The sequence below is a fragment of the Pygoscelis adeliae genome, unplaced genomic scaffold (assembly GCF_000699105.1).
Source record: "Pygoscelis adeliae isolate BGI_AS28 unplaced genomic scaffold, ASM69910v1 Scaffold242, whole genome shotgun sequence".
NCBI lineage: Eukaryota > Metazoa > Chordata > Aves > Sphenisciformes > Spheniscidae > Pygoscelis > Pygoscelis adeliae.
The window spans coordinates 631,381-655,009 of NW_008824369.1; the positions used below are offsets into that span (position 1 = coordinate 631,381).

Sequence of the window (23,629 nt, forward strand, 5' to 3'; positions counted from 1 at the left end):
TAGGGAAACAACAACTTGTTGGCCTTGGCATCTTGCTTGTAGCATGTATTTCAAGGTCACTTAGCTCTGCTTCTGTTGACTTTCGCTGTACCAGGGAATCTAAGAGGATGCATCTTGTTCAAGTCTTTTGCTAAACTCGAATTTTGACTATTTAGTATAGATGGTCAAATTTCTTAAGTCTGAATATTCAGGCTTTACTGTCTGTCTTCATTTTGGGGGATGTTTAGATACAGCACTTGAGAGAGAAGTCAGGGACTGAAATTAAGGTAAATTTCTGCTGTCACAGAACTGCTGAAACAGAATTTCTCATGTAGGGTGGTCCCCATTCAGTTGGGACTCAGATGGAGCCAAATGACATCGATAGTAGGTTCTCCTACAGTTCTAAAGGGACATCAGTTTTTGGAAGTAGAAACTGGGAACATCTACTGAAGGTTATTTTAAGTGATGCGTGTTTGGCCTTTGGACTTTTCTAGCTACCAGAAATAAACATGTTAAATGGCTTATGACAGTAGTGCTGTACCTCTGAGCTGTTCTGGTAACTTAGGAAGTCTGAATGTGACTAGTTAGCATAGTCCTCTACACGCTTACTTAATCGGCACTTTCCACAACAAAGTGCTGACATTTGAAGTACTCTTTCACTGTAAATCTACAGTTAGAATTTTTTTTTAAGTCCTTCTTACCCTGCTGAATTGGTCAGAGCCCTAAATGTCCAGCGCACCTAGCCCTTTGCATGTTAATTATATTGACTTGTGCTCTCTGAAGAAAGATATGTCAGGACATCTGAGAGAATGTGCTGGCAACTGCAGGAACCAGACATGGCCAAGTTGTGCATTAATTTGGAGTAACAGACTGAAACGAACCTATTTGCATCTTGCTGTCTGCAATGGTTTTAACTTGCTTAGTGAAAGCATGAGCTGGATGTTTTACCAGAAGCCCTTAACCAGTGTTACACAACTCTCTGCCCATTCAAATCTTTCACTTAGGAAGAAGCTGAGGAAAAGCACCAAATCACCAGACCAAAACATTCAGAAAACAAGGATGATTGATTATTTTATTTTCTGAAAGAGCTCTAGTGTACATACACTGTGGGAAACTTGAGGTTGAAGGAACTAAGAGGGTTCACCCCAGGATAATTGTGGAAACTAGGTAGACAAAGCACATGACACAACTGTGACTGCTGCCTGTTGTAAAAGACCTAAAAAGCTAAGAAATTGTTTGGTGTGCAATAACCAGTACAACAACACTGGTACAGTTAAATCTTTAGCACTGTATCATTCCAGAAGAGTCAGTAAATTATTTTAAAAGCAGGCTTCTCTTCATTTTTATGAGAGTTAACTTTAGTGACACTAAGGTTTAGTTCTAGAAAACTGTATCCTTACCTGTACAGAAAAACCTGACCCCAAGAAGGGCTAGCAAGGAATGAAGTTTGATACTTGCTTACACTCTCTGTCCTGAATGTGTGATCTTCTATTCCTGTGTAGTTACTTGGCAAGGTTAGTTGAGCTAGGATGCAAGAATACGGGAGAAGAACCAGGACTTTCAAATTCTTTAGGGACCAGAGATAGCTGCAGAGGTACAGGCTTTCATGTTAAAGCTGTCTGAATTGAGAGTGCTGAGACTTGTTTACAGCACTGCTGTAAAGCAGGTGCTACACCTGTGTGTGTTCTTCAGTGTACTTGCACTAACCAATATCTGGAGTTGATACAACTGCTCAGAGGTGTGGTGGCTATGGTTTGATTGCAGTGATAGAGAAATGGTTGCTGTCTGGAACTAAACAGCTAGTTTGAATTAAACCTTTTAGATTTCTTATCTACAGTTGATCACCTGCAACTTTCCTGTTAAGTGGTATAATTCAAAACCTTCTGCTGCAAGCTATGAAAATAAAAGCCTTTTAAAGAAAAAAACAAAACAAAACCAAAAAACCCCCAAAACCTCTTTGTACTTCATCTTGCTATATAAAATGTTGTGGTTTTTAGTGACTGCCAGATCACAAAGTGGTAACTTTGGGGCAAACTTGGTGGGTGTCCTTGACTGAGTCTGTTTTCCATTTTTACAGGGTTGGCGTGTTGGAGGACACCTTCACCTGTCTTGGTGTTTTGTGTGCCATTGTATTCTTTCCAATTGGGATTCTGTTCTGCCTTGCACTGAGGCAGAGAAGATGCCCAAATTGTGGGGCAGCTTTTGGCTAAGGGATGAACGTGGATGTGCTTATGGAAGCTACAACTGTTAGCATACTCTTTCTAATGTAAATGTTATGTACAATCATTTTATTTGCTTCAGACCTGTTTTGTAAAGTGTGAAGAAATTTAGTCTCTTGCATGTAATTTAAACAATCTTTTATGAGCATGTGCATTGCAAAACATGAAAACCCAACTTGTTTTCCATGTTTAGTGGCACCTGTTGAAAACTAAATAAAACTGCTTTTCCTTTTGCAATCCTCAACTTGTGGTTGGATTATTAAGTATGTGACTAATGTGTCTAATAACATGTAGTCTGAAAGAGGAGTTAGTAATCCTAGCTACAAATTAAGTATAAATATTTGCCAGAATCCTTATGATAAAAAAAGACATGGTTTAGGGCTGTACTTGTGTAAGCACATCAGATGTCTTTGAGGAAAGTGTCACAAGTGCTGTGTGTGCTACTGCTACGCTACTGGATCCTCTGTGCCTTCTGAAGGCCCTAGTAATAACAAACAGTAAGAGCCCTGTTTTAATTAGTAAAGGTTTTGCTTATAGGGACACATGCGACCTCCAAGGGCTGCAGTGACAGTGTCCTATCTGCTACAGCTGGTATTAGTTCGCAGACAACAATAACTTCTGACTGCAGCAGGGAACTCTTCTCTAGAAAGAGAGGCTGTGGCACTGCCAACTATGAGCTGCCCTGAGTCGAGGTTGACTTGCCTCTAATATGCTTTAGAAAATGGGCTTGGGTGTAAGTTACTCTCTGAAGAGTTGGTGCTTCAAAATAGGATAATGGATATTTATGCAGGGTTCCATAGCAAACAAAAAGTGTCCTCAGCCTTGAACGGCAGTGTGAGAGGAGGAGGTAGAATGAGTGGACTTCACCTCTGCAGCCATCACATGCTCATATACTATTTTTTGACATTAAGTAGCTGAAAGGCCTTTCACATGACTTGAATTCACTGTTTATAGTAGCAGAAGGCAGCACATCAAAACGAATATCCATGGGATGCTGGAGGAAGCACGTACATATGTGAAGTAGAATGATTTAGAGTAAGCTTTAATCACTGGCAGTAGTCATGATATGGACTTCATACAGCAGGTAGGAAATACCACCTGAACTGTACAGTGATAAAGCACCCAATGCTGATGCAGAGTGAAGAGTCAGTTTCTAACATTCTAGGTTAATTTCTGAGATTATTATTACTGTAGGAAAAGTTTCAGACAAGCTGGCTCCATTAGATTTAGAAAATCTGGGCCTGAGGTAACAAACTGTACAACTATCTTGTGACTGAAGTTAAAAGCTATATTTCATTTAGATACTATACTATGCCAGTATTTATGCCACTGGTATGGTCCTTAAGAAAAAATTTCAAAAACTTAATCTGTTTTTCTTTTGTGGAAGGCTGCAGTAATGGAGTAACTTCAAAGGTAGCTTTTTATATTAGCATTTGAGGAAAAAATCATGGCACTGTTTTATTATGACTTTTTGTAAGACTAAAGTTTGACAACATGTTTTAAAGAAAAAGTTATAATTGAAGAATGTGTTGACAGTACATTAGACTTAATAGGGTTAACACTTGAAAATTTGTATCTGAACATTAAGCAAAAGCATTACAAGTTGTCTATTCTTAAAGGATAAATATTTATTTATAACCTAGGGTGTCTGTCTTAAACAAAATAACATATAATCACTTTATACAGGCAATTCTCTATTCTGGAATAAGGCAGTTGTTACATTGTTCTGTTTGGAAAAAAAAATAATCTTTTTCTTATTTAGTAAGTGGCATATGCAGGCTTATATTCTAGAACTTATCATTGCAGTTTCCAAATAATGAATGCCAAAGATTCAGATTTGTGAGCTATTAGTTACACTGGTTTCCTAGCGTATCCAACCTATCTCCAGTATTTTCACAATTCCTACTACAAAAAAAGGCATACTGTAAAATCAAGCCAGAATGCTCAAACACTAGCCCAAAGCAATTACCTCATTAGAAGGTACAGGTTTTAAAAAAAATCAGAAATCCATTCCAGTATGCTTCTATTGTACAGTAATTACATTTAAATAAATTTTTAGAACAAGTTTAGACAGTAATTGTCATTACTGAAAGTGGTGTTTATAAGGAGGGAGTACATGTGTATGGACCATATATTCATCAAATAATTGGTGCTGATCTGTCATTTGTTACTGTTGGTCTGAGTTTCACAGTTGCAAAAGGATTTTCTCCACTGAAAAGAAATGCACAAAGTTACTAAAAGGCTTGCTGCAATACAAAACCAAATTTAAGCCATGCAGTTTCTTCATACAAGTTGTTTGAAGACTAAAGTTATGGTTTTTAGAATAAAGGATTCTGTGCAACGCTTAGTTTAACTTGAGTTTTTAAAACAAGCTTACATATGAAGACTCACTTTGCAGTGATCCAAAATTTGGGAAGTTAATGCTTAGTTAGATCTGGACTTTTTTTTTTTTAAACAGCTCCTAGTCTTCAAAAGATTTTTGGTTTTAACCCTCAAAGACGTAGTGTAAGTCCTGCTCCCTGTCAAACCACTGGAGAAACACTTTATTTTTCTGAGAAGGGCCTACGCAGTGTATTTTACCTGATGGCACTCTTGAGAAAAGTACAACCAATTTTAGCCATAATGTTTTACTAATTCCTAGGAAAGGTCACAGAGTAATTCGGGAAAAACATCCTTATTTCCCCTCACAATCAATACATTAATATAAGCCAATATAAAAATCAACACAACTAAATTAGTGTAAAAGCTTTAAAAAACATACCTTAGAAAAGGCGGTTTTATAATGCCATTCATATCAGGTTTCTGTAAAAGAAAAAAGATATTTACATAGATTTACAAAAACATGCTACAGGTGATCTTGCGATCCTGCTGAGGAAAAAAGACCCTATCATTCAAGCAGGCTAAAATACTTAGCTGTTTAGAATAATTATTGTGTAGTTCAGTTGAACTGTGGAGAGGTAGTTGTGGAGGGGAGAATTGTCTCAGAACATCAAAATTAGAAAGTTAAAAATGGTGTTAGCATTAGTTGGTTTGGGTTTTTTTTGTGTGGTATCCATCTATCCCCCCCTCCAGGTTTAAGATCAGTGATCACCCGATGTCTAGCTGGGCATTATATAGGTTAAAATAGCAAATGAAATGTCACTGCAACAGCCATCAACCAAAAGAAAAAGGACAGAACTACCTGCAGCACAAATATCATACTGTATTTTTTCTATAGCATAATTTATAAACTGCTAGTTGTCACAGCAAAATGCCAAAACTAGGCTTGGAGCAGACCTTATAGAGCAAACACAGTCAGTGTATCTTCATATAACTGTAAAGTTGTGAAGTCAAGAAAAGGCAGCAGCCAGCATAATGACATACTTAAATATTAAAAGCCTTAAGTGAGGGCAGGTTTCTGATCAGTATTATATAGAGTTTTTTCATACAACCTATTATGTTTAGCTATTGTTGATTTACAAAACACAAGTTCAGGTATCTCCTGTGACTTTTGTGAGTAGTGGTGGTGATTAAGAAAGGCAAGAGAACAGCTGATGGCATGTACATATATAATTTGCATTGTTTGTATGGGAGTGATACAAAAGGAGGAATCGTTTTGCATAGCTATTGCTAATATTTCATTATAATGGAACTGTCATGTCTAAGCATACAACCTGAAAAGACTTGTTTTTATACCTGCAGTGTGCACTGTACTTCCGTGGTGAAGCGTACATTATTCTTGTGAAGTTAAGCTAACCCAAAAGATGGCAGTGTCGCTCTGGCACAGTGCTACTACAGGATGCAGCCTTCCAGGTGTGATAAAATGGAAAACTGTTGCAAAGTATTACCCTTCGCAAGCCTGTTGTGCTATGTGGAAGTTTCCGCAGTTAACTTCTCCTTTTTTTCCCCTCTAACTTTTAGTAATAATCATACTTAAAAATTACATATTTCAAACTGCAAACTAATTGCATTGCTTCTAATAGGTGTCAGATAAAGCTCAAAGTGAAAATCTGAAAATACATTCTTGTATGTAGAAGCAGGAATAAGCAGTCACCTTTTATGTACCAGCTTGACTTGTGCTAATCATTCAGTCTATATGGCCATTTTGTTTTCAATACTTAAAATTTCACTGCTAAAGCAAGGCCTGTAAGCCTTTCCTTTTCAGGTACACCATCTATTGTACCAGTCGTTCCTAGCTACCATATTCACGATACCATCGTGCAGGTGAAGAAATCTGTATTTATTCAGGACCTAATTCAGCAGGGTTCTTAAGCATGTGCTTGACTTGCGATTCCAATTAAATTGCTCACGTACATCAGTCATAAATAGAATTAGACCTTAGAATTAGGCCTAATTAGCCCTTAAAATTAATTAGAATGAACGAATGCCTGAATTACATGCTACTTCTTACAGAACACCAACCCTCAAAGCTCTGTCAACTACTAGGTCTTTTTTAGTTGATAATGTTCTGCATAGTACTGTCCCACATAACCCAGCATGAACCATTTAACTTCCAAGAACCATTCCTCATCTTTTCTCCTTGAAATCCTGAGGTATTCTTTCTGTGTATTCTGAAACAAAAATAAGATGCCTCAATGAATCATTTCCCGCTTCCGCAGAAAAGACACTGTAAGCATGCTCTTTTACATGTATGTAAATTATGTACAAGAATACAAACCAGCTGCTATAATGTTGAGCTTATTTCCAAAGCCTTATGGTGGTGTGGGGGTTGGTGCCTTGCACGGAAGCGGGAAAGGCAAGGAAGCTCTGCGACTTTCCAAAAGAATGAAAGCGAATAGTGACTTCGGAGCAAAAACTCGGGTGCAAGTGCAGCGACTCTCCTCTACAGTTCTCTTCCTTATTTTGTATGGTAACAGGTAAGAAGAATCATGGGGTCACAGTAAAAAGGTAGCTGCTATGAGTTACAGGGTACCTCAACAAGAGTAGTCATTATTTTGTACTCCAGAATTCCCGATTTGGTTTTTTTTTTTAATCTTGCTTTCCCTGTGGAAATTTAGAATCTCAAAAAAGATGTATTTGTTTTCCACTCCTAAGAGGCTCTAAGCCCATTCTGGCCTCCAAAGAGAATATACTAGTCTAATTAGAATTCTGTCCTAGTCCATCAACTACATGATCTGCCGTTCCTCTTGGTTTTTCAGTTCAACAAGAACGTTAGCCCACAAGCCTTAAGTTTATTCCCCAAACCCCTGAACTAATGCCATAGAACAAACAAAACAACCCTTAAGGTGACTACTCTTGAGAACAGCCTGAGAACAGTTAGCCACACTAAAGACAGCAGCACAGTATGGTGATACTGAGACAATTTAACGGATTCAGTAATTTTAAAGCTCTACAGTTAGTCACCTTTTACTTGTCACAGGGCAAAGAACTCACTGTACTGCTTGCTTGGCAGCTTCCACAAGCCCATACATCTTTTAACTATTGCGAACACAACTACACTTTAAGGACATGTTGATCCCGTAGGTCTCAACAGCTAGCCATAGAATAAATGAACCAGTGTATCATTACATAATTGTTAAGGCTCATTGCTTCTTTATCCAAAAATGAAAACCACAAATGTGTCAAAATATAGAAGTTTGTCTTCATAATCATTTTAGAACTTCCCAGATACTTGATTTGAAAGTGACTGAACACTAAGAGGTAGACCTTATTTCTTGATATTCATTTCATGCATTGGAAAAGCTTTATTCCTCATAGAAAAACATTGTCCTAGAAACACACCACTGCACAAATTACATGCTTCCTACACAACAAGGTTCATTGCTGATAAATAAAACCACTTACTTGAATGTGGATTCAAATGTGCTATATTCCAATATATAGATGTTTAATATTAGACTGTTCTGACAAAAAAAAGAGTCAGCTAATATTTTAATAGGACTATTTAGAGGAAAAAAAAAATTCCCAAACATTACTAGTCTAGTCTAAATGGGGTAAGATCTCTAACTGAGAGGAGAGCTTCACAACCCCTGTCAGGCAACTTCCATCCTTTTCCTTATGAAACACTCTTAGCTCTGCTTCTAGTTCTTCATGCATTTTAAGGATCACAGATTTTTCTATAATGGGAAGCACTAGCCTTTTTCCCCTCCCTGTCAGAGAAAAGATACTTTTTTGTTTCAATTTCTGCATCTGCAAGAGATATTTTGGCAGTAGTTAGTAGAAACATGTCTCTGTGTTGTATCTATAGCTGCTCTTCTGAAATAGCTGTAGAGTGGCTTTACAAAGCCAAGTACAACTGGAGGGAACATTTCTGAAAGGCCTGTATAGCTGAACCTCCAGCAATTTTTCACATTTTTTTAGATTTGTAAAGTTGAGGTGACCTGTTCTTTTAAGAACTAGATACAAGTCTATGATGTGATTACAAAAGTGATTTCTTTGAAGACACACTATTTACTCAAGAAAGAAAATATAATTTCCTTCCCTCCCATTTGTCAAAATTCTGTCTTTCTCCATGCTTCTGAAATGCAGATAATAGTTTAAAATTCAGATGCTACTGACGATGTAATTTGTGTCATGCTTGTGTCCTTCCAATGGTAGTTTTTTCTGGAGTTCTAGAGTAATGTATTGGGAGTTAGTTATATTTTTGTTATTATTAAGCAAATGATTCTATTTTTACTTATTTAAACACAGTTAATTCTCTTCGCTTGTCAATATAACAAAGACCTGTTAACCCCCTCCAGTGCCTAATACCTCTGAGTAAAAAATGCTGTAGGTACACTTGACATCCTAATAAGTAGACTTAAACGAAACAAAAAAAGAGAGGAGGCGTCTTTGAAGACAACCATTGTTTCCTGATGCCTTTCCATTCTACAGGAGTACCCTTACATTCTGTCATCCTTTGAACTTAAATGGACTCTTTCACCATTAATCAAAATGTGATGCAACAAACTTCCAGTTTACGCTTTTTTTTTTTAGTTAATTTTACTTCCATAAAGTACAGATTTACAAAGGCCACTTCAATTTCTACTGTATGATTCAACAGATGACTTAGAAAGCCAAAACATCTGTCAGAAGGACAATCCAAAATTTGTTTAGATGTTATACTGATATACAAAATATTTTAGTCATACCAATAAGTAATAAAATGTGAGTTTTTTAGCTACTGGCAGCCAACTACAGGATTCCTTCTGAGAAGTTTGCTGTGGTACCTATTAATGGAACTTTGCATCTTACTCTGGTACAGTCTTTCAATTTTAGCAGTCACAACTATATTTAATATATATGTAAAGTCACAGCAAGTTTTTTTGCATCAAAACGTGATCTCTGCTTCAAGAGGCTTTTTGAACAAAGTCTCAAAAACATTTATCACTATTAGATACACATCAGCAAAATATTTAAACAAACAGCAAGAAAAAGACCAGTAATTGCTTACTTTGATTAGATTAGTCTTCATTTTGAATCATCGTTTGAATGCTGACTTAATAGCAGAAATACTAGCTTTATATAGTGTTATCTATTCATAAAAATGTATTTCCACTCAGCTGTGGTTTTGCTGGATATAGACATTAGTTAGTACATGCATCCCTCAGCAACATCCACAAAAACAACGCTAACTTTCATGGGGTTGTGTAAAGCATTCCTGAATACAGAGTTTATGCTGTTTTAAATCCCCTGTCCCACTATAGCTCTAAAATCACTTAAGATGATGGATTTGCACTACTTTCTGTGAGAATTTCTTTTCATGTTTCACAGATTTCATTCCTGAGAAGTTTGCTATGCAGAGTAAGTCTCCTAGTACTCTTAGTTATATCCCTTAACAATTCTTCTCCCTTCCTGTTACTACAGATGGATTGAAATGCCAAAACCCCATGATACTGCTGAAGATTGCTGCATTGAAGGGCCGCTGAAGTCAAGTACAAGTAGCTAAGGTAGAATATTCCAGGGCTTCATTTAAGAGCTCAGCTAAGTAGGTCAACAAAAAGTAAGCAGGGCAGAACATTTAGATTCATGGTATTGATTACTTACCAGACCTGTGTTTTCTGGTCTGTCAGTTGGTGTTTTAACAGTAGTACCTTTGGAAGATTCCATTCTTTTATCTGTTTGCAAAGACCCCAGATAGTCTGGCGGTGGGAGGACAACATCACCTTTTTCCACAAGGTTTACAGAACTAATACTTCGGATTGGTGCAGGGCTGCAAGACAGAACCCAACAAATAACATTTTCAGTTCCTATAATACATCTCTCACTTATCTTTAGCCCCAGGAAAGCACAAAAGTACATGAGCTGAGAGTTAATAAAGGCGTACAATGCCATTGAAGTCAGTGGGACTCTAAATTAAAGTTGGGGTGAAGACAGTTCTTGGGCAATTGTGTAACCATTAAAACATGTTAATGTAATCAAGGCATCATACTACAGACTGTTAGAAAGTATTTACTGTATGTGTTACCGAACAACAAAGAACATGAGCAGAAAAATAACATTTTTAATAAGCGTTAGAGAAGGTGTGAGCATTTCTGCAAGTCCCACCCAAAATGTTACCTTGGCACTGGAACAAACACTTTTTCTTCCGCTGGTTCTTCCAGTGGTCTAGTATATGATGATGGAAACCATCCTTTTCTGTAATGGGAAAGTTTTTTGATTTCCTATTACATGAAACTGGAAAGATCTTTCAAAAGACAACAGTGGACAACACAGTAGACTCCATGAACTGAGATTTAACTTTTAAAGACCCGATTTCTGATGATACCAGATTAGCGTACAAAATCTCCCTAAAATAAGTGCAGTGATTTACCTTACAGAAAGACTCCAAGTCCCCAGTCAATGACAGCCAGCAAAAAAGGTGGAAAACCATTTACTATTATCTGCTAACAAATTCTGATGAGACACGTTTTTCCTTCATGTTCAAATTGGGAAATATATTGATTATCTTACACTTTAGTTGTGTCATGTTCCCCGTAAAGCCAGCCGTCCTTTTCTTCAGCTACAAGAAGTGTGATGATATCCCCCTGTGCAAAGCTAAGCAACGTCTTGTTACTTCCAGCAGTATGTGGGAAGATTGTCTTTACTTTTTGCCTTTTCATTATATTTAGCCCTGTGGCAACAGAAGTTGAACGCGATAAACTGGCATCATCTGAATTCTCTGTCAAAAAAAGAAAAAAGCAAAATTAGCCACACACTAACAAAATTAAATACAATTAGTAGTCTGACAGGAAAAAAAGTAGATAAAGGAATACTCAAGTGCAAATCAAGTTCTGAGACTTTGTACTGCTTTGGTTTCCACTTAGACACCTCTCAATTATCTGCCAATGTTTCTTATCACCATGAAGTTCTTAATAGCACGTGCATTTATATTCACCCCCCCATCACAATACAGTTGAACCAACAGACATAAAAAGTTACATAAGTTTTAACTTGCTACTTCTTTCCTCTTTTGGCATGAAAAATGCTAAACGTTCACAGACATGAAAGACCTTTGAAAATTTTCCATTCTAAAAAAATGTAACTGTGTATAAAGTCCAAGATTTCAATTTTCAAATGTGTCTAGCACTCAACTTCAGCTGAATCGATGAGAGTTGCAGATACTTGGCACTTTGCAGACACCAGATGTTTACCAGAAGACAACGTAAAGGAGGTCTCAAAATTGTATGTTATTTGACCAGTACAATATATTGTAAATGCATTTTTAAGGAAGAAATGCTGGAATTGCTATTATCGCATTGAAGAGTTCTGCATTTCTTATGTTGTGATCTAGGCTTAGTTCTTTCCCTTCCTTCCTTATAGCAGCGAAAGTAAAAAAAAAAATCAATATATTAGAAACTTAGAAAACAAATCTTAATACGATTTTACATTTCACGAAAGAAATACAAGAGACTGCTCATTTTGTCCCATGTGCATTCTTCCCTAACTGCTACATGCACTTAAAGGAAACCAAAGTGAGACTGTAATAATATAGCTTATGTTTATTTGTGTGCACTGAAATAATCACTTGGATGCATCTTGTTCAAAATTATAGAATGTTTTCTTCTGATAAGATTGGAAGTCATAAGAGCAGTTAAGCTGGGTTAATCAGGGACACACGGAAAGTGATTAAAATAGAATCTACCTGTCTTGACCTACATTTTACTGCAAACAATTCTTCTCTTCTTGTAACACTTATTTCTCCTGTTAGGTAATTTATATAAATACCTTGTAAAGACCATTTTGTACTCCTCTGTGTCCTGGAATTCACATCATCACAGTAGTCAAGAAGTCCTAAGATAATTTCGAACACTATAGTATGTCATTTACCCTTACGTAGTTTGCAACAAAGTGACACTCACCTGCTGAATTATTTAGTTTTTCAGAAGATGTCTTTGGAACCATTGCAGGATTGTTAAACATATCAACCAGTGGACTGGTGTACGCCCTACCTGTAGGAGCAGGGGGCACCTTTGATGTATTTTCATTATGAGGATAAAAATCACTTCCAATCTAGAGTCACAAAAACAACAGTATCACAACACTTGAGGAGACAGTGACAACTATTTGCAACATTAAATTCTAGAAAGCAATGCTTAAATATTCCCAAATGATACCCATTTAGTCCTGTCAGAAAGTCCTCATGTTCCTGTGAAATTGCTGATAGAATAATTTGTAAGAGGCTTCTGTCCCTTGATAAAAATTTGTTAGTGGGAATGCTATGATAGCCTTTCTTTCCACAAATAGGAGTTACACCTAGATAATCTCCAGATTTTTTTTTTTTTTTTTTTGAAGTTTACTGATATAATTTAGAAATTCAACAACTAGTGGTGACACAACATACAAATAGGTAGAATTTAGACTTTAACCTGTACTCTAATACACTAATAAGAATCATGGATGGAAGAAGGAAAAAGGAAAGAAAATAGAAAATAACATCTTGTTATATGTAATTACTATTACTTATGGATAAGAATGTAGGAAATGGAATGGTTGCAACAGAAGTAGTCCTAAGGCTGGGCTCTGCAGGAAAAGTCTTAGGCACGCAACTGAAAACTGAGCCTTGTTTGGGTATGTGCTTCTGCCTACTATACTGTGTATTTTTCCAGCAGCAGAGCTTCGGCTTAATGATTTTGCTTTCATACCCAACCCCAGTATATTCCAACCGAGGTACGTCATAGACTTGATCCCAAATGCTTAGGTACAAGAGAAGCTAGTGAAGCCACTCTACTCCCATTTAAGAGACAGAACCTTTAACCGTCAAAGAACAACATACCATGGTATTTCTCTCTATCATTGGTGAAGGCTGTGGAGTTCCTGATACTGGAGTGGAACCAGGTGTCCTTATTTCATCTATCATCATTTTGACTTTTTCAGGCACTTTGGTGGCATCGCTACAGATTTCCTGCCACCCAGGTAGCTTGGATTTTAGGAAGTCCGCGCACTGCATCCAAGTTTAAAAGGTATTGTCAAAGATAGATACACTTTTTCATAGAATTGCACAGACCTACTTGTTAATTTTTATTATACCAAAATGACAACACCAGCAAAATGGAAGTCTCTTCAAAGATTTTTGTAAGTAATACCTCTTTTAAACAAATAATATGTTGTAGAAAGAGACTGTCCTTTTTCAGGGTCAGGTGCTAGAAATACCTGATCAGTCCATACATTTTTTTTCTTCGTATATGATTTTTAAGAAGTCGCAGTAACCCTTTATTGTTGCTACAATACATTTAAGAGAATATTACATTGTAAACATTTTCTATGAACTGATCACAACACTTGTCTGGCACTACAGTGTTCTTAAGTGCTAGCTTAGCTATTTATGTCAGTCTGATCTCCTGTATGATGAGATTTCAGGAGTTTCGTTTCTGTTTACACTCATGCCACTGACCTGAATGTGATAGAAGTGCATGTGCTGGGTAAAGCTGCAGTGCTTGTCAACCAGAAAACAGAATCTTCTTTTTTCTTCAAGGAGAGCTTCTCTGCAGCCTTCTGCAATAAATCTCTGAATATCACTCTGTCGAGAGCTCACAGTTTCCAAATACTAAGGAAAAAAAAGAAAAAAAAATAATCACATACAGTATCTGAGTTTTATTTGATACTACATCCAACTACTGAAGCAAACTCCAAAAGCCTTAGAAAAAGTTTTTGGAAAGGCAGGGTAGGGTAGGGTGGCTCTACTTCCAAGTCTTTCTCTCTCCATGCACACACCTAACTTCCCTAATCTCATCAGGTTAACGTCCATTCTTATTACAGGCAATCAATAATCTATTGGGGGGGGGGGGGGGCGGGAGCCAAAAAAGTTGGGGGGGGGGGGGTGAGTGAAGCAAAACAAGAAACAATCTTTTAGCTTCTAAATAAAATGCTGCAGCACATAAGAATATGACATCAAAGCAGCAACTGTGCTGAGCAATTTTAAGGCCACAGGTGTTCTAATTGGACTAATTACCTTCATCTGTTCCACAGCAGCTATGTTTACTCTCACAAAGCTATGATGAATCTCTCCTTCATTTTAGAGGAAAATGAGTTACTAAAAAGACTACACTACATTTGTCTGAGGTTATGAGGATTTGTGGCTAAACTGTGATTAAATGCTAATCCATGAATTCTCAGTCCAATATCTTAAAAAAAAAGAACTGTTATGAATGCAGGTTAAAAGATAGGTAGTAAGAAATAGGCGCTAGTACTACTTATGTTTACTGTACCATGTTACCAACAAAGCTTTCTTTGAAAAAAAAAAAAAAAGGAAAAATATGGAGGGAAAAAACATATAAGCTATCACGAAATAGAAGTATTGTGCAAATAAAAATATCAATGGGAAGTATTTTCTGAGCAATACATGACAACCAGAATCTGACTTACTATTTGAAATAGTTTCTGTTCATTGCCTTGCCATTTCTTATTTCACCTCAAGATGGCAATGCTGTTTTAAGATCAGTAGGAAAGGTAGTAATAAGCGATAACTGAAGTTGGCATTTGCCTATTTTGGGTAATTAATTTATAGCAAATTACTACTGAATTTGCATAGCATAGCTGACTCCCTGTGTAAACCTCTGCATAAAGGTATAGGTACACAGGTACTTTAAAAAAAAAAAAATCAAGTAGTGGTCAAGGGATGATTCCTAGAAACTGAAGCAGCAGTCTGAGTATGTACAGCAGAGCAGTCCAGAACTTTATTTCAACTGGAATACATACTCTAGGAGTGCGTTTAATATAAACCAACTTTGAGGAACCAAAATTACATGTTCTTTGAAATTGTAGAGTTTAACTGTTGCCAAACAACTTACAGTGGAGTTACGTGTATTAACTACTAACACTGCATGTACAAAAATTGTGGTAAGCTTCAGAATTCAAGTTTTAAAACAGACTCGGATATGACCTGTAATAGCTTAACATTTTCTGTTGACCAGTTCTCCTACAAAGAAAGAAACAAGTAACTTAAGAGATAATACACTGACCTCCATTTCTTTGTGCTCATATTTCATTACATTTCGTGCTCCTTGGCTTTTCCTTCTGATTTTTTTCAGCTCAGCCTGAGACTTCTCTAAAGAATCTAATTTGCTTCTGTGTTCAGTTTGGTACCTCTTTAAAGTTGCCTGCAATCAAAGCATTTAAAACATCTCATAATGCACTCAGCAATGTAACTGGATAAGGGATAAAAAGCATTATTATAATCTATGAGATATCGCTAATACACATCAAATGAGTTAGGCAATTGCTTTTCTCAACTTTAGTTTTAAAATGCCATTAAGTCATGCGTTGTTTCCTGTTTTAACTCAAAATAAGCATGAAAGTTTTTGCCGTGTTTAAGTATCTAAAGCTCTATTCTAACGGATTGATTAACTAACTGTTATGGAACAATTTCTGAAAAACTCTTTAACTAGCAATAGATAAATAAAACATGACTTCTAGAATCGAATGTACTTACATTCATATATTTTACATCCAGGTCTGTTTTCTTCTCCAGTTCAGATATAATTTCTTTATGAAATTTTTTGAACTTTAAAAGCAAATGAATATAAGGTTATTAAAAATTGGCAAGAGTAATTTATAATTTCAAAAGAAAAATAAATTTAAAAAAGACATTGTTTAACTTACACTTTCCTCTAGACTGTCATTAAGTTTCTTGTGTGTTCTTGAAATTTCTATGAGAACTTGGCCTGTTGATAGACAACCATATTTGTTTCTTTCATAGAGTTCTGAAGTTAGTTAACAAAGAGCGGTAATAAAATATATTTAACCAATATATTTATTAACTAGAATATATTTAAGAGGGATAGGAAATTTCTCGCTGTTGCTCACCACAGCAGTTTAAATAAATAACTAGATCTGGCCACAGACAAACCAAGAAGCTCATAAGTGATAAAAGAATAATTAATCATGCATTATTATGCAAAAGGGCCATGGAGTGCCAGACAAAATAAATACTTCCTTCTCTCCAGAATAGCTCATATTGATTTAGTAACAGCCTCTTTTCTTGCCAAGTCAGAGAACAGCACACAAGAACTAGAGATAGTTGTTACTATCCAAATAGCTGCTATCCATTTTTCAGTCTGAAAATTAAACTTTAATGTTTATTAACTGCACCTTCAGAATTAACAAAGTAACCTTTCGCATCCATTCACAGCACACCTGCTAAAACAGATCTGATACATATACTGATTAATTTCCCATGCTGTTTTATCAGCGATTACAGCCTGACTGTACGGCATTAACTACCAGCCAAGAAGAAGCAGGTTTCTCAACAGATCCTAAATATGCCTATTATGATCTGCTGTCTTCCAGCACAAAGTTACACAGCTTACTCTTAACCGCGAGCACTTAAAAGCTGGACTGTTTCGTTCTGCTTTAGGAGGGTAGAGAGGAAAAGTATCTCAATCCTATGGGTGTGGTTCTATGTGCAAACAACCAGTGTAAACTGTGCCTGCTGCAGTCCTGCCCTGTATGCAGACAGCCACATCATCCTGCTCTGGATACAGACGGCCACATCATCCCCACTCCCTTCTTTGTGCTGGCACTGACACACTGAGTGTGTGCCAGTCTTGTCTGGGAGACGGCAACATACTGCTGAGAAGAGTAGTTGCAAGTGTCCTAAGGCGCCCGGTTTGACTTCACCCAAATTAGACCTGTAGATGGTTACCGGGTCTCAACCAGGAGCCTTTACAAAAAAACCACCTTAAAGTGCTGGGGCCACTATCAGATTCCCAAACTGTGTCGCATCTGAAAGTCTTGACTAGAGATGTGTTTTACTGTCATTCCATTTCCGTGGCAAGAACAGCAGGTTCCGTTCCACAGCTGGTTCTCTGGCATGCTTCCTCCAGTAATCCATCTATTCCTCAATCAACCTTGCAGTTATCCCACCGTGAAGTACTTGCCACACAGGTGCTTGCAGTATTAAACCTGCAATAGCACTGTCTGAATATACAGGCAGGCCTTACAAAGCTACACACAGTTCTGTAACCGATTACGTATCACTGGCAGAGTCACTGCATGGGACTGCTCTGTGTGTCCCCTCCTATTTATTATCTTACACAATTCTCAGTTTCTTTTTTTCAAAGAAAAAAAAAAGGATGCATTAACTGTTCAACATGCTGTTTTACAAATCTTGTTTTCTACCATCCATATTCTTTGAGAACCCCTCCTGAGTTAGTCAGCGAAGACTTATCATACTGTAATGCTTCAGATCCTTCAGGCGCACACAAAAGCTCCCCAAAGGTGCAGATAATGTAAAAATTTGACTAAATAAAATGAATGACAGAACTTTCCATGAGATCCTTCTCATCATCTCCTTTTTCAACATCTCCCCAGCCATCAAAACCTGTCTCCCCGTAGTGCACGTTAGTGATTTGGTAACCTTCCCATATAACATAGATGCATTCCCATAGTGCCTGGGTACATATTATCACCTTTCTCCCTTCTTATCTGTCATACTCAAGTTACAACATCTCAAAATTTTAGTTTCTTTGAAATGAGAACCATATCTCCTGTCCTGTGAAGCAATATGACACAGCAGATCTTTAATTAAATGTAAAATGTGGGTCTGCGTTATTGTTTATGAGGAAACATGAGGTGGTTCAGGAAGAAAAACGTGCGTCTCTGACTTTTCAGGAATCCCTCTTCATGCCCCAATTCCCACCTCTGTCTCTCTTTGTACAACAGGCTACAGGAGGCTTGGAAGAAGGAATCAGAATACAGTGAGAACAGTCAACCCCTTGATTAGCAAGAAAAAGGACTTCGCACTCAGGATGGTAGATGGGAGAGACAGAGGGGTGCTTTTTTATTTATATATATTGTTTTTCTGAGTCCTTCTGTACAGGCTACAGAGTGCTATGCTTTTTTGGTTCATATTTAACGTTGCTGGTGACTACAGAAATACTATGAGAAGTGAAAGGTGCTACAGTCATGAGTTGCTCATATGCAATAGAACAGTACATACGATGTAGTTACATAAACACTTGAAGGGTCATGAATAAGCCACCTTGTTACTTAAGGCTGTAGAAGTGAATGCACTTTAGTCCATAGTGTTTCTGTTTCACCGAACTCAACTGAAAAGATACATTGTAGACTGTAACAGGCTTTTAAAAGTGGAAGAGTTTTGTAAACACTTATCTGCAACTTAAAAAGGAAATAGTGTTAAAAGAAATCAGGAAAAAACCAATCAAGAAATACAAATAAAATTACAAAGTTTGTTTGGTTTTAAATACGCAGAGTAGAAAGCTATTTGGGAAGTTAGAGAAATTCAGGGTGAGTGTTGAAGTAGCCCTCAAAATAATTGCCCTCACAGATTTTTGTTCTTCTTAAAATGAACTTACTCTCCCTCTTTGTAAAAAGTACATTCTGAGAATCTGCTGCCAAAGCAGCACACTTAGCTAATACTTGGCAACGCTAACACAGCCAACCCTACCGTTCCAAGTACGGACAGACATCCAACAACGTTGGGTATTGACTCAGCTCTCGCATCGCTCTTCCACACTCCCTTCCTCTGGCCTGCCCTGCCACCACAGTGTAAACGCTCCATAAAACAACCCATTCACCTGGTGCGTCAAGAATGGAAAACCTGACGCTCCGAGGTTGTTATTTTTGTCTCACACAGCACTTGAACTGACTGCAGCCTTCAAGTCTTTCGGCTTTGAACGCTTGGTTAGAAAAAGTTTTTTTCATCTTTATTATGAAGAATACTGCCAAAACGTGCCCTGAAATGAAGAGAACTTTAAAAACTATACTTCCTTCTAAATGGTTTGTGCTGTGTTCTAGAACACTTTTAAATCGTATTTTTAGATATCAGTGACTGTATCTCTAATTGCATTTTCTTTTTCTCTCGACCAAAGATGCCCTGTATGCTGTGCAGCAGGCAAAAGCCATTTTAAGCTGGAATCTCCTTACTGCCACTGGTAATCCACAGGCACTGTATGTACTGGCCCAGCCATTTAATTTCCTCTTTCATGTTTTGAATCAACATTTTGAAAAGAAACCATAGTAAGCACACTCTGACCTATTAAGATTTAAATTATAGTTTAAATTCTAGGCCAGATTCTGCACTTTGAATAAATAGAAAACATTTTTACAGTGAACATATACCATGGTTTTTTATTGCCAGTTTAAGATAATGGGTTAGCCACATTTTGATGGCCCTCCCAAATAAGATTTATACAAGGAGACAAGTTTTTGTAGGAGACTAATTCAGGAAAAGCAAAACGACCCCTAGCCTACATGTAACAGTGTCCAAGTGGAATGGAAATTGAACAACTTCAATATACTATTTTGATTTTAACTACAATGGTGAATTATAGAATAGCTCTAATAAAGACAATGGTTACTCTGGATTAATAACAGCATAACCTGAGGCCAGGCTCTGATGTTCAGTAATTATTCACCTTGTAAAAAGGTAAAGAAAACTACTTAAGGTGAAGACAAACGTATTCTCACATTAACTAAAAATATTTTGCTATGTATTGAAGCTGCTTATGATCAGGTTTTATATATGAGAGCTTATAATACACAATAACCAAATACTAACCTTGTCATCATTTATTAGCAAACCCCAAACCTATCAAATATAATGACATGACTAAAGTGCGTGATAACAGACCACTTAAGTCCAATTTGTGGCAGACATACTGTAAACTTGAACCAGTTTTAGGCATCATATTATGCAATGAATTAATAAACCAAAACCACCAGTCTTGATGATAAACATAACGACTAAAATATTTGCCTTTCAAAGATACTTTTTTCTGCTTTCCATTCCCCCACACCCTGAATGTGAAATCTTTGTGACTAAAAGGGTAGAGGTACATTAAATATTCCCACATTTGTTTTAGAAGACAAAAACGTAGCTGTAAATGTTTATAGATACTTGTTCTGTTATTTTGCTATTACCTTCTAAGTGCACTACAGGGAAGAGAAGATCTTTCAGATAGGGATTTTGAGGGAACATCTCAAATAACTTAAAAATAAAACAAACATTTCTCATGTATGGTTCTTGAAACCATGCTGCGTAATACAGCTATAATCTGAAATATGACCATGAACAGTAATGCCAAGTTCCATGGTAAATTTATTTTAGTTTCAAGTAGGTGCAGTGCACAGGTAGAAAGATCTTTTAAGCTGAAACTTCAGGAGTTTGTGGAATATTTTTAGGCTTAACCAAGGCTGTTTGTTGTATCTATGTTTTCTATTGAGAAAATAAGACAGACTAGAATTCCATTAATGCTGTTGGTTTTGTTACCAAAAAAGCACTAACCCAAAATGTGTAATAGTTATTTCTCCATACACAGCATCCTGTGAGCAAGAAGACATCCTTAAAAGACTGTCTTCACAGTAGACGAAAGACAAGGAAAGCAATTTCTAACAGAAATACTCACTGTAAGGCCAGAATACAGAACTTCTGCAGCAGTTACACTTCAACTTCACTGTTTGCACTGAGTGATTGTACTGGTTATTTATCTTTTTACCTTATGTTGACTGTTCTTACGAATAGAAGACTAGAAGAATTAGTTCAAGTTAGAAACAAAAATGGAACTCTATCAACAGAGCTCTGTCACAGAAACAAATATTAACAGCTACCAACAAAATAACTTAAACTTTTAAAATACTAAATAGCTATATTAGAATCAATAAAAGTATTAATTGTATCACCTTACTTAGAAGATACTTCAATTTTGTTTCATTTAGAGGAGGTTGCTCTTGAAAAATTTCAAGTATTTTAATAGAGAGACTTTCTTAGATGTCTGGGAACGGACAAAGTGCTTAATTATATCACTCATTTATCTCCTGTTGTCCTATTTTGCATTCAGGGCAGGTCTAGTAACTTCATGTCTTAGAGATGAAACCACATAATTATTTACATTAAACAAGAGCATGAAAGGCTGAGTCAAAGCTACACGTGGAGACAATATAGTTCAAGAGTACTATTAGATGCCATTTCTGTCAAGATGTTCTCTTTCTTCCAAGTTACCCTTTGCCCAGAAGAAAGGCATTTATGACAAGGGACAGTTAGAAACAGAGTCCTTTGAAGCCAGTAGCCCCTGAAAGGTAGTAAAATAGAAAGTTTCAAAGGAATACAGTATAAACAAATAAATATGATTGAACAAAACATCTGTTAAGCCTCAAAAGCATCAAATTTATCATTCTGTCACAGGAAGGATTTACTGCAGAAGGATTTAATTGTGCAACAGATGCTTTAAAGAAGGCAAAAAGCCTTAATGGAATTTAATGTGAAAGAATAAAATCATAAAGAAGGACAAAGTAATGTAAAACTTCCCAAGCTCTAACTGTACTTTGCTTCTAATACAATTGGTCCAGAATGCTTTAAAAACCCCACAATCTGTAGAATTAATACTAATATGCACATAAATCAATAGGACTAGGTCAAGTCTGCCTTTCCTTACTGCATGAACGAACATGAAATAGGAAGCAAGGAGTAAATCTCTCTGTAGTTCATTTTATAAAATGGCACTGACACATGACCATTCAATACCATTTTATGAAGGTGACTGGAGAAGGTGAAGGGGAAGAATAGAAAAAAAAAAGAATAAAACCTACAATAGAGAAAAGGGGAAGAGATTTCAGAGTATAATAAAGTATTTTAAGTTCACTATACATGCTAGATGTAGTGCCCTGAAGCAGCACCTCCAAATAGATAGTTATATTTTGCTAGAACAGCAAATAAATAAATAAAATCTGTAAATAAAACAAAAATAGAAGTAAAGAGAACTTCACATTCTAAGTGGCATTCGCAGATCACTTTTTATTTTAAAATACGCAGAGTTCTCACTAAGGCTGTGAACAACAGGAACGTTTCTGTGATATAACAAGCAAATAAATTAATTAACTTAAAACAGATTAAACACGGGTTAAAGGAAATGAAAAAGCCTCCATGACACAATGGCTGAAATCTCTGTATTCATGTACTAGTCCAGTAAAATAAAATCCAAAAGTGATATTGATTATGAACAATGAGGAATGAAACTGAACATTATGATATTATTGGACATGTAAAAATAAAGTTCAAAGTACTATACAGTTAAAGATATAGAAAGATACAAAAATGTAGTCCTGTTAACATTAGGCTCTCACACAAAATAAACTGCAGCAATTATTCATTTTACATACAAATAGGCTCATGCTTTCAGCTCCCCTTTAACTATGTAAGCATTTTATATGAAGTTGCTTTCAAAGCATTACTTCTCATCTGAAGTTCGCTCACAGTATTTCAAGTAATTATCTGAAACTGATTTAATCCTCAGAGTTAAGAAGTTTCAATTTCTCCATCGCTCAGTTTTATCACTATTTTTTCCACAAGTTCCATTACTTCTAAATATTTAAAATCTTTTTAGGTGTTTTACAGTCTCGTTGATACAGAAGAGATAAACAGTCTTCCAAAGTTCGTAAGACCCTTGAAGATGCCTAAGTCTAAGTATCTTGCCTCCATATCCAGACAAAACCAGTAAACAGGATTGTACAAGACACTGTTGCTAATTTTGTGAGTTGCACACCTACGGTGTTAGGTGGTGATGAACTCATAGTGCTCTACTTTCTCCTTCTCACAGGGCTTCACTGCCTGTGTTCCTCATGTGGCTCCCTAGTGAGAAAACATATTCCAGCCTACGCACAGAGTTTTTATGTACGTTTGACCACAGTCAAAACTTCATCTGCTTGAAGTTAGAAATCAAGCAGGGGGAGGGGGGTTAAAAAAAAATAAAATACTACTGCCTCTGTTTTTATCCAGTCAATTTCTTTCCAGCTACATCACAGCCAACATACTTTTAACAGGAGTCCACAGCTGTTTAAAATCAGCAGAGACTACTTTCTAGGTACAACATACTTTCTTCTAATGGAAGAAAAGGACCTTTTACCATTTTACTTTTACAGCAAATGCTGTACGCCAAGTTCTATGCTTCCCAAAATATTTGCTTTGTTTAGATACATACATATTTGTATGTACGCATCTAGCATATACATAACAAATACCTATCTACATCTCACTGACAGCCTGTTCCCTCTGCACCAGAGCCAAATAGCATCAGGGG

General features: G+C 36.6%; 2 protein-coding genes across 2 annotated transcripts in view; one reads left to right on the top strand and one right to left on the bottom strand.

Annotated features, from left to right (window-relative positions):
* Positions 1-2,442, top strand: part of LOC103913554 — a 21,128-nt gene extending 18,686 nt beyond the window's left edge. The window contains exon 4 of the mRNA XM_009320054.1: positions 2,057-2,442. Within this exon, the coding sequence (XP_009318329.1) occupies positions 2,057-2,230 (174 nt within the window). The 3' untranslated portion in view covers positions 2,231-2,442. The remainder of the gene's footprint in view (positions 1-2,056) is intronic.
* A 1,186-nt stretch (positions 2,443-3,628) lies between these two features.
* The window catches only part of BAIAP2L1 (BAI1-associated protein 2-like 1), a 34,474-nt gene continuing 14,473 nt past the window's right edge, over positions 3,629-23,629 (bottom strand). Inside the window, exons 3-13 of the mRNA XM_009320000.1 lie at positions 16,197-16,258; positions 16,027-16,098; positions 15,557-15,694; positions 13,990-14,142; positions 13,372-13,539; positions 12,458-12,608; positions 11,070-11,277; positions 10,677-10,754; positions 10,164-10,329; positions 4,960-5,000; positions 3,629-4,409 (exon numbers count right to left, since the gene is read on the bottom strand). Of these exons, the coding sequence (XP_009318275.1) occupies positions 4,337-4,409; positions 4,960-5,000; positions 10,164-10,329; positions 10,677-10,754; positions 11,070-11,277; positions 12,458-12,608; positions 13,372-13,539; positions 13,990-14,142; positions 15,557-15,694; positions 16,027-16,098; positions 16,197-16,258 (1,310 nt within the window). The 3' untranslated portion in view covers positions 3,629-4,336. The remainder of the gene's footprint in view (positions 4,410-4,959; positions 5,001-10,163; positions 10,330-10,676; positions 10,755-11,069; positions 11,278-12,457; positions 12,609-13,371; positions 13,540-13,989; positions 14,143-15,556; positions 15,695-16,026; positions 16,099-16,196; positions 16,259-23,629) is intronic.